The sequence below is a fragment of the Limulus polyphemus genome, unplaced genomic scaffold (genome assembly GCF_000517525.1).
Source record: "Limulus polyphemus unplaced genomic scaffold, Limulus_polyphemus-2.1.2 Scaffold158, whole genome shotgun sequence".
Classification (NCBI taxonomy): domain Eukaryota; kingdom Metazoa; phylum Arthropoda; class Merostomata; order Xiphosura; family Limulidae; genus Limulus; species Limulus polyphemus.
This window is the reverse complement of record NW_013665768.1, coordinates 945223-955889: the sequence shown is the minus strand read 5'-3', so window position 1 is coordinate 955889 and position 10667 is coordinate 945223. Positions and strand designations below refer to the sequence as shown.

At 35.0% G+C, this 10667-nt stretch overlaps 1 protein-coding gene across 2 annotated transcripts in view; it reads right to left on the bottom strand.

Annotated features, from left to right (window-relative positions):
* Positions 1–386: 386 nt before the first annotated feature.
* Positions 387–10667, bottom strand: part of LOC106476801 (metal regulatory transcription factor 1-like) — a 28027-nt gene continuing 17746 nt past the window's right edge. Inside the window, exons 4-6 of one of the 2 annotated variants that reach the window (XR_002609772.1) lie at positions 4298–4478; positions 2332–2463; positions 387–465 (exon numbers count right to left, since the gene is read on the bottom strand). Coding sequence is in view for 1 of the 2 variants with exons in the window: in XM_013937429.2 (XP_013792883.1) it covers positions 387–465; positions 2332–2463 (211 nt within the window). In the remaining variant the exon portion in view is untranslated. The remainder of the gene's footprint in view (positions 466–2331; positions 2464–4297; positions 4479–10667) is intronic. The other variant, XM_013937429.2, reaches the window with a different exon arrangement.

Here is a 10667-nt window from a genome sequence, read left to right as displayed (position 1 = left end):
GCTTTTGTTACATAACATCATCATGTACCAGTGCAGTTCATGTTAAAACATGCAAATGTTTTAGGCAAATGCATGAGGAAGATAGCTTTTCTAGTTTGTGTGTGTGTGTGTGTGGAGGTAAGTTATCATCTCGGAAAATTACCATATACCAGCATAGTTCACGTTAAAGCACATAAAATTAGGTGGGAGTTGCCTCAAGGCTAGAGTTATGCAAATATTTTAGGCAGATGCATGAGAAAGATGTGTGGAGGTGAGTTATCTCAGAAATATACGGTTAGTCTCTTAATATTGACACATTTATCATATCAAATAATTCCATTGTTTAGTGTTTTTACATTACCCCTTAATTACATTTCTTACTATTTTTTTCAGTTTTACAAATAAAACTAACCAGTATGTGTCCTTATGTGAGTTTTAAGGTGATGACTTGCTGCAAATGCTTTACCACAACCATCTTCTTCACATCTAAAAGAAATAAAAACACAGTCATATATCCTAGTATTTGATTACTACTAGTCCATTGACAGAATATAAGAAGCATAAATAATACATGCCAAAATAATTTAAGTTCTTCTGCAGTAAGACATTAATAAAAGCCACCTTTTGTTTTTTCATGAATATCTATAAAAAGAATATTCATAAATTTGAAACTGTACAAAATCATATATCACCATCTAAACAGAAAGATATTGCCTGATATACACTTAGTATTATTCTTAGTGTTTACAGGAACTTCTCTGTCCAAAAGGTCTGAATGTCAAATTTTTCATATTTTGGTCACTTTTGTATTATATTTTTATTTTGTGAAATAATTTTATAAAATAATTAATTTTCTGTGCTTGAATTTCTAGCTTGATATGACATTAATTCATGTAATCCAAAATTAAAACCACAATGAATATGTTCAGACAATTATTTATAAACAATAAAAAAACAGTATTTACATGTTTAACATTTAATTTACAGAGAAACACAAGAAACTAGATTTATTTGGACTGTGTTTAAGTTACATAAACCTGTAGAGTTCAGAACTGGTGAGCACTTCAGTCTAAAATTGCAATATTTTATCTATTCCTGTGGCTTGGACAAAGGATGTACTCTTACTATCCTACATATGACATACTGATTAGTGTATGAATACCACACCTGCTACAGTTACCCTAAAACACTGTCATCCCAGTCAACTCAGCAGTATGCACAAGTGGCATTAAGGGAGGTGCAAAGAATGCAATTGCATGGGGGCCCCATAACAAAAAAGAAAAATTCAAGCTCCACTATTGGCTATGGAGTAGGACTTTACTAAAATTTACTAAAGCCACCAATGCCAGTATGATAATCCCTACAATATAATGCAGATTTGTCAGGTTCTTATAGATTATTGATATTAGCCACCATTAATCACTACCTGCAGTTTGAAATGGTCATCAGGGATCAGCTTACCAAGTCAAACAAACTGAGATGAAATGTTTAATTTTAAGATTTATCTGAAAATGGTTAGTGAAATTACAATTACAAATGTTTTAATGAAATCAACAGGTAAATAATATATGCACATTTGGTAAAATGAAGTTATGATGTTGTTGTCTTCTTAGTGCAAGGCCATGCAATGCGCTATATGCAAGCTACTATACAGGTCAGAACTAAAAATATAAACCTAATAATGAACATACCTAATAAAATATAATGTTCAGACTACATTAAGTGTAATGATTAGAATGCATTGTTTCATTTGTTGGGTACCCTTGCTGCTCATGATATTTAAGCTTATTGTCCAGCACTATGAAAATGACATTTTGAACTACTAAGTACATCTCTTCATAAGATCTATTCTAACATTTTGAAACATTACATTCAAACTACAACAAGTGGAATAGGTTGGTAACTATTTAACAACTTTAAAAATAATGCCAAGGATATGAATAATCATACCTTATTGGCAGGTAATCTAAAATAAGTAGTTACCTTCAAATACTTCATACACGAACACATAAAAACCACTTCTAAAACATTTTTTCTTTCATGTTTTGTTTGGTAAAAACTACAATTCTACCTTAAACTTTAGTAGTAAACAGCTTAACCCTACAACAGTATATTCAACTATCATAATATGTGCTAATCCAAAACTTTAAAATTCAAAGTAGATCTATAATTTGACAGTCTAATGTAGCCTTAGTCCAGTATAAAAAATTTCAATATAAATATATATGATACCACACATTAAAATATATGGTAGTAAACCTAAAATGTCATTTTAAATATTATTTACTATATATATTTTTAAATACAGGTTTAAAATAATGCAGAAAAACATGACAAAAATCTAATGCTCACTTGTATGGTTTTTCTCCTGTATGGGTCCGAGTATGTTTTCTCAAATCACTCAATGTAGTAAAAAACTTGAGACAACCTTCCATTTCACAGTTAAATGTGTTTCCTGTGTGAATCCTTTTATGGGCTTTTAATCTGAATAAGTGACATAAAGTTTTACTAAAACAATGTCTAGCATCTAACTACAGTAATTACATTTATAAGATTTGCAAAAATACTACTCTCAAATCTAAGTCAAGTGAGTCAAACTAAATGATGCACTAGTTTTTATTTTATAAATATTTACAACAATTATCCCATATTACTTAATGCCTATGAAAACTACATACAAAACATTAACATTTTCTATTTCCAAAAATGTTTCTTAAAAATACTCACCTCTCCACAGAATACACATCCAATACTTATGTTACTGCCAAGATATTTTTGTACTTACACTAAGCCTTTGAACAAAACTCCCATCCCTACACATAATAGAGTGCACTGTGCCAGTCTATGATTCAATCTGCATTACACTATAGTCCTCCACCAATAAAAGGGAGACATATCTTCCATATACTGTACTTCCCCTTGAGCAACTTGTGCATACCACAACCTCATTCTTAATGAGGCAAAGGAGTAAGAAGAGTGACTGGTTCTGTGGAGAGGTGGGTATCTACCTGAAACACATTTTCAGGTAAGGATAATGTTAACTTCAAAAACGCTCTACACAACAGAGAGCTACAATACCACATTGAGAAGATGGTGGAGGGACTGGTGTATATAAAGAAATTAAAAAGTTGTGCATCTTTTTTTTAGAATGTATTGATCGAAAGTGATATTTCACTCAAGAAGTATCATTCACTGGGGAGGGGGAACTAGTGGGCATGACAACGGAAGTGGTAGTTGAGAAAGGTTCTGTCAAAAGAATCTCTTGTGTGATGTTAAAGTGTGTCATAAAAGTGGGCAGAACATAAAGCCAAGCCAAGCTGTATATCTCAAGGGGTTGGTAGACCATATAGGTGTAGATGGCTAGGATAGCAAGTCAAGTTAGAAAGTATGTGAGAAACACTTACGTGGTAGTATCTTCAGGATTTCTGGAAAAGCAGAGAATTCTGGGCTCACAAAAACAAAAGGTTTGTGGATCTCATCTACAGGTGTGTTGCATAGGTTGAATTATAGTGTAAAATGAGCTCTTTCTAATGGTTATAAACATGTGTATCAAATAAGTACATGCGGCTTGTAAATCTCAAGGCTAAGTATTAAGATGGGTGTGTCACCTGTCAGGGGTTAGCAAAATTTATTTCTTCTTTCAACTGAACTTGTCCAAAGAACTATAGAACATACATGTAAATAGCGCAGTAAATGTAGTTTGTGTCTAGATGTACATCTACATACACTGTAGTTTTCTGGTTCAAAATAGATTGTGAAAGTTCAGATTTATGAATGGTCATGCATCATATGATAACAAAACTGAAGTTTAAGTATTTTTTTAAAGGTTTCTTTTGAAATTAATGAATTAAAACATAGATAACATAAAACTGAATTATAACATACATTATAATGTTAATTTCATTGACATACATTGTTAGTAAGTTGTTTAATTACATTTTGAAAGTAACTCAGTGACTTGTGCAGAAAAGAGTTTAAAGGGGTACCCATGTCAAAAGTGTTATGTAGCCCACAAAACATAGTAACAGTAAACCATACCAAAATTGGCAAATATCAATGTAGAACTTTTCTAAAATTCTGAGACAAATACTTTAAAGCAAATTCTACTTTAAGTCTGGTTAAATTTGCTTTAAATCTGTGTTGAAATTTTCCAAAAATCTGTGAAAATCCCAAGAATATCTGGCAAGTTATGTAATATCTATGGTAAATCTGGTCTCCTAGGCCCCAACATGTATCTTAAACAGCAAAGTTTTGTAAATTTAACTTTTAAGCTGATAGAAATATGTAGTACAACAAGTACTACAAATGATATACTTACCAGAATAAGCAGGTGCAGGGATGAATCATCCCAGATTTGCATCCTAAGGAGAATGCAAAACCCATCAGGTTGGTCACAACCCCTGGGGAAGGTGCAGTTTGTAGTATAAGAGTGGTCTGTTCTACACTTCCAGGTAGCCACCCCAGCCCTACTTCCAAATGATGGGTACATCCAATCAGATCTAATATCAAAAAGATTGCATCAACCCAAAAGAGCAGTACAGCTTGGAAATGAAATACAAAAAGTACCAAAGCAGTCTTGTAGAAAACCCCATCAGATGGGCTTAACACATTCTGTTCTACATATTTGATGCAGATTTTAGGAAAAAAGAAGTATTCCTCATGAAACAACACCAGCTACATAGTGGGTGCCATTGTTTCCAGTATACATATTTAAAAAACATTTCAGTGGTTGATTTTTTTTCTGTGGGAGCTAAAAGAAATAATCAACAAATCATCTCTTTAGAACCTCTGGGAAGAATGGAAAATTGCAAATGAAGGAAGGCAAAACCCAGACACAGAAGAAACTGTGATGTTGTGTAATGAACATGACACGAAAGTATTTGGGGTCATCCACATCCCCACCTGTAGTATTTCATCTGGTAAGCATTAAAAACCAGAGACAAGAGCAGCTGAGGGATGACAGACTAAATGGGAGGTAACAGAGAAATAGACAAGCCAGATGAGTTGTTTAACTCAACTGGTCAAGGTAGAAAGAGATAAGGCATGAGAAGAAGAGAAATCCCACAAAAGAAATACGATAATGACAACTGCCTCAAAAGGGAACAATGTGAATGAGTTAACAGCAAACTGCTCACATCATACATAAAAAATAGGATAGAGATTGAAGAAAACATTCAATTATTTTCTTGAGCAACCCAATCCTTAGGAAAGAATGAGCAGATCCTGTGGTAAAGTATTTAAGAAATATCAAAACCAAAGATATTAGAGTGATATCTTCTGCAAGTGAGAAGAAATTAAGTCACAAGAAAAAGGTGGTACAGGGAAAAGACATCCAAAGATATGAATGGAAAACATGTAAGATCCCTGAGAATTAAACAGAAGTTCCAGGCCAGAAGAAGAACCAAATGAGAAGGACAACTGATTTAAAAGACTCAGAAGGAACCATTAGAATCAGAAAAGTAAAAGGGGATTGCCAAGGGACAAGCCAGGAGGTTGTCAACAAAGTCACTCTGTAACAAGCAACTGTAGAAATGGACAGACCATCCATTTTGTGGTGACTATAGATGCCTCATTAGTCTCCTTTCTGTCTGGTTTCCCCAAACTTCTACTGCCTGATATATTGCCAATCACCAAGTCGTAGATGGGTGCCTTCATACACACATGGCCTCAAGATCTCCCACATATTACGGAGTGTTCACCTTTATTCTTGCTATGGGAAACTTTCTCACTGTCCCACCAATCAGCACATAAAGATGTACCTTGCCTGTTATCTGGTCATCAGATACTAGACTGTTCTCACTGTTGTACCCAGTATCTCGTGGGACTTTCACTTTCTTGTTCCTGACATAGCCTTCTCCTACTGGCAGGTTGTAGTTCATTAGCACCTTTCAATGTTTATAACATGTTCTGATCACAAATGGCATTGTTGACCCATTTGCTTGAGTTGACCATCAATCATGCACTGTTTAATCATGGTGATAGCACTTCATTCTTGTGGTGATCTGACAAGTTGTCTTCATCTGTTTTTTCTGGCAGCAGCACCCATGGTGACATTCACTCTTTTCTTGTTTTTTTGCCAGCAACATCTTTGTAGTTTGCTCCAGCTGCTTTATGTTGAGATTTCTGCTGCAGCTTGTTGGTGACAGACTTGGACTCATTCACAATGTGCCCCATTTTATGACAAGCATAGTATCTCTTCTCCCTTTTGTCTGTTGATTTCTTGTCAACTTTGGTGACATCCTGCTTCTGGGCAGCCACCCCGGTTTTGACTTTTAACTAGTTAGTCTTGGACTTTCTGGTTATACTTCCTCCACAGACTTCCATATATAGTTCTGCTAGCTTGATCATCTCATTCATGTCTTTCGGTGCTCTCTCCTTTAGGAACAGAGACATGTCAGTGGAATACATGATCATGAACTGTTTACATATTAGTAGATCTTCCAATCCTTCAAAACTATCTTCATTGTAGACATGCCACAAACTGAAATACAGTTTCTCCAGTTTCAGGTTTACCTCTCTGAACTTCTGACGAAAAACTTCCTTGATAAGCTCATAGCATTTGAGCAAGGCCACTTTTAACTTGTCATAGTTCATGGCATCTCCCAACATCATGCCCACATACACTTGTTGGCCTTTCCATGTGAGAAAGGGCTGAAATAGACTGCCCAGTTGCCTTTGTCCCAGTTCTGACTTTGGGTGAATCTTTCATATGTCATCAGGAAAGCATCCATGTCATCTTTCTGTTCATCAAATTTGGGTAGCTTGGGTAAGCCGGTCCTGATCTCATTGTCATTCTTGGGTCCTCCATCTTTCTGTTGGGTGAGCTTGGCAATCTCAATTTGTGCTCTTATTCACTCTATTTCCAGTTTCACCTCTCTCTCTCTCCTTTTCTTTTTTTTCTCAACTTTTTGGGCTTGTATTTCATACTCATGTTCTTCTTTCAGTCTGTCTCTATTTTCCTGTCTTATCTGCCTCCTCTCTTCTCTTGTCTGTTGATGCTCTTCTCTTTCCAGGTTATATTTTTGTTTAGTAAATTTTGTAGATCATCAGCTTTGAGCCCAAGTCACTTGCTCCTCTCTATCCAGTTGTCAAAGTCAGATTATATACTGTGGTTGTGACTTCTACAATATTTTCACCACTGCTACAGCTGCATATATATATATATATATATATATAAGCCTACTTTCCTGCTGTTGTTTATGTCTATCACCATTTACCATTGTATAATCCTGGCTGGCTCACTAGTGTCAGGTTTTATGTAGGTATGTACGTATGGATTCTTTACAGTAGTTGTCTATGACTTGTTGGCAATACATTTTAACAATAAACAAACAGCATACAATCCAGATGTCTCTAAGAGAGATTGAGGGCGTCAAATGTCAGAAAGTAAGGCATTCCATTATATTACAACAAGCCAAGTGTACATACAAAACTTTGTTATACTGTTGATTATCACAGTTGTATCCAGAGCTTTAAATAATTGTCTCTTTTTCATCAAAGCCCACACAGACTAGTTCAGTTACTTTAGAACACAATTTGACAAGATGAATTACTCTTATCTGCTCTGTTATTAAAATACAATCTGTGATTATCTAGAAATGCCACTATATGCCCTTTATGCCTATACTCACAATCACTCAGTCTAGATCTATCTATCTATCTAAATAACTTTAATAATCATCGTGTTGGTTGAGACTCTCTTGACTAGCATGCACATTTGAATTTCTGACCATCAGTCGATGCAGCAAGGATGTCCGCTAAACGATGTAGATGAAGAGCAAAAAATATTATTTAGAGGGGGTGGTGGTAAAAATGTACAATCTAATAACTGATAAACAGGAGAGAAAATAAGAATATACAACAGGGATTTTTTTTATTTTTCCACACAGGTTTTAACTAAAATATGAAACTACATTTTGTATGCATATTTATAGCTCGACTGAGGCCTAGAACCTTGTACACACTAAGAGATATTATGATGTAATAATACTCAATCAAAACAAGGAGAAAAACTTAGAAGGTTCTAAGAGAGATTTATGTGGTCAAATGTCAGAAGGTAAGGCATCACAATGAAGTATGTCCCAGAAACAAAGAAACCAAGTTAACTGGGATAAAATGGAAGAAGGAAATTGAGGGCAATGTGAAAAAAGGTATGTGCAAGTTTCAGCAGTAAAGCTGAAAGAGTTGTGATGTAAAGCCTCTAAAAGGTGAAGCATGGACAGATGGCAAAGAAGCAGATTAAGAAACAGACACAAATAAATGGAGAGTGAGAGAGATAAGAAGAAGGAAAAAGAAGAGCTCCACAAGCTGAAAAGAAGAGACTCAAATGATGGCTGGTCATGCAACAAGGTAGCCCAAGACTCAGCAAAAAACAAATGTAGAAAGAGAAACAATACATATATATCTCTGTAATACAAGCAGTGAAGGATGAACATGAGATTATCTGATCCTCATCAGAAAGATGGAACTAGAAGCAAAAACAGGCATGAAACTATACTGGTGAAACTCATCGAAAGATAGGGCAGGCACAGCTGAAGTAATAGAAAGAGAAAGTTGGGAATCCTGTATCCAAAATAAGAATGTAGGTCTGGGGTCAGAGGGGCAGCTGAACCCCAAACAACCACCCCCTCTTATCGGCTGCCCATCTGAAGTGTGCACGTTGCACATGCTCAAGATCCAGCCCTGCATTGAAAAAGGCTCATTCTTTTCTTGACACTGCTTTGTTCAGATGTGTATTTTTCACAGGAATTAATGGTGTTTTTACACTTATTATTTTAAACTTTCATTACCAGTTGCACTTTTCTGTGATAAGGATTCTTTCACAGTACTGTTTTCTGTTGTTTTAACCCAGCATACAAGTATTGTTAAGTCCTCTTTCATGTCATCATTAGGCCAGTGACCTAGGCCTTTGCACAATTAACAAACCAGGTAAATTTTTATTTCTAAAAAAGAAATCAGTTTTGTGGATCATCTGTATTATAAATTGATGTTTTCATGTTTCTGACATCTCCAGAGGTTATGACGCTCCTTAACAGGAGTCATCCAATACTGTAAAGGTTACTAGAGCACTCTTACAGTCAGTAATGTTACCATCATTGTGCACCAAGTGTTTGGTTTCAGTCTCTCTCTTGTTGGAAATGGTGTTAATTTGGTTAGGCAAAAGTGTTTCAAGAACTGTATTGAAAGTTTTCCAATCTGCTTTAGTGCAGTTGTATACTGGTAGGAGGTTAATGCGTGTATCCTGTTTGCTGATTTGTATAGTAAAGTGGTCGCTAGCTATGTCAGGGTGAACCATGAAGTTTTGGGAAAAAGGAAGGAGGGAGGTAGGGATTATAGTGAGTTCAAATATTCATAATTATTTGTGACTGCATGATAATGTGTTGAGAGTTATTGTTAATGAAATACATGTCACTGTTTTCAAGTTGTGTGTGAAGGCTGAGGCCTCTGGCATTGGTCCGGTAACTGTGAAAGTCAGCGTGTGGGGCATTAAAGTCTCCAACTAAAATGGGTGCGGGCTGTCTAAGCAGTTTTGTAAAGTCAATGTCAATTGGTTTCCTGGGAGAACAATATATGGTTAGGATAGAAATGTTTGGTTGTTGTGAATCTGGAAGTTACAATAAATGTTTTCGTTAATGGTTGAATAAATGATTCAATCTAAATAGAATGAGTTATGCTTTGTTTAAAGAAGATAGCAATGCTTCTAATTAGTTTCATAAGTTTTAGATCATGTAAATGATTTAAAGCCAGGGATGTTAATATTAGTATCTTTATTTGCTAAAGTTTCTGATATTATGACAATGACAATTTAGGGAGCTAGTTTTATTTTGTTGTCAGGTTAATTAGGTTGGGTGAAAAAAAATAAATCTTGTCACATGTGGCAAAATTAACCAGGAAATGTCTGTTCAAATAGCATGCCTAAAGAGGTTAATCATGATTTGCCAAAGCAAGCATATAAGGCACTAGTGGTCTTCTTCCTTTCTCAGCTGTGTCTCCTGATATTCTATCTGCTGGCTTCTCCCAAGTACCAAGAATAAAAACCAATAAACAATGAACTTTTATGTATGTAGGCAGATGTAACATTTGTGTACTCTGCTCCAGATTGCTCCTGGTTTAAGAAAGGTAGGTGTTTAATGTTGTCCATAGAGTTGTAAATTTTTTCATGATGTTATCGATGACATACGAGTGTGAATCCTTTTTTATCATGTAGAAATAAATATTAGAGAACAGTTATACATATAGCCTATGTGGCATGACAGACAGGCCTTAAAGATTTAGTTTATTTTTTTGATCAAATGTTGCTACAGTTTACTTCTCTGTACTGCCTCATCAAGAACACTATCATGGTACTATTCCTGGGTGGCCTAATAAACCAGCATGCACATAATGCAATAAAAAAATAATATATTATTTTTTTATTGCTAGAGATTTGTAGCTTACATCATTATAGCCGATTCTCCATTTTCCTAGAAAATAAATTTGTAATTATTATAAATACAAAAGTTTCATTCATACTAATGCACAATAGATTATTTTCCAAAATCAAAAATCACTTGTATGTGTATGGGTTTGGATGTGCAAGGCTGAAGGTTGGCCTACTGGTAGGGTAGCTAGTACCCATGCACCAACCCTGCATAGTCAGAAAAATCAAAAATAATATCAAGAAAATCTATTTATAAATTGATTTAAGA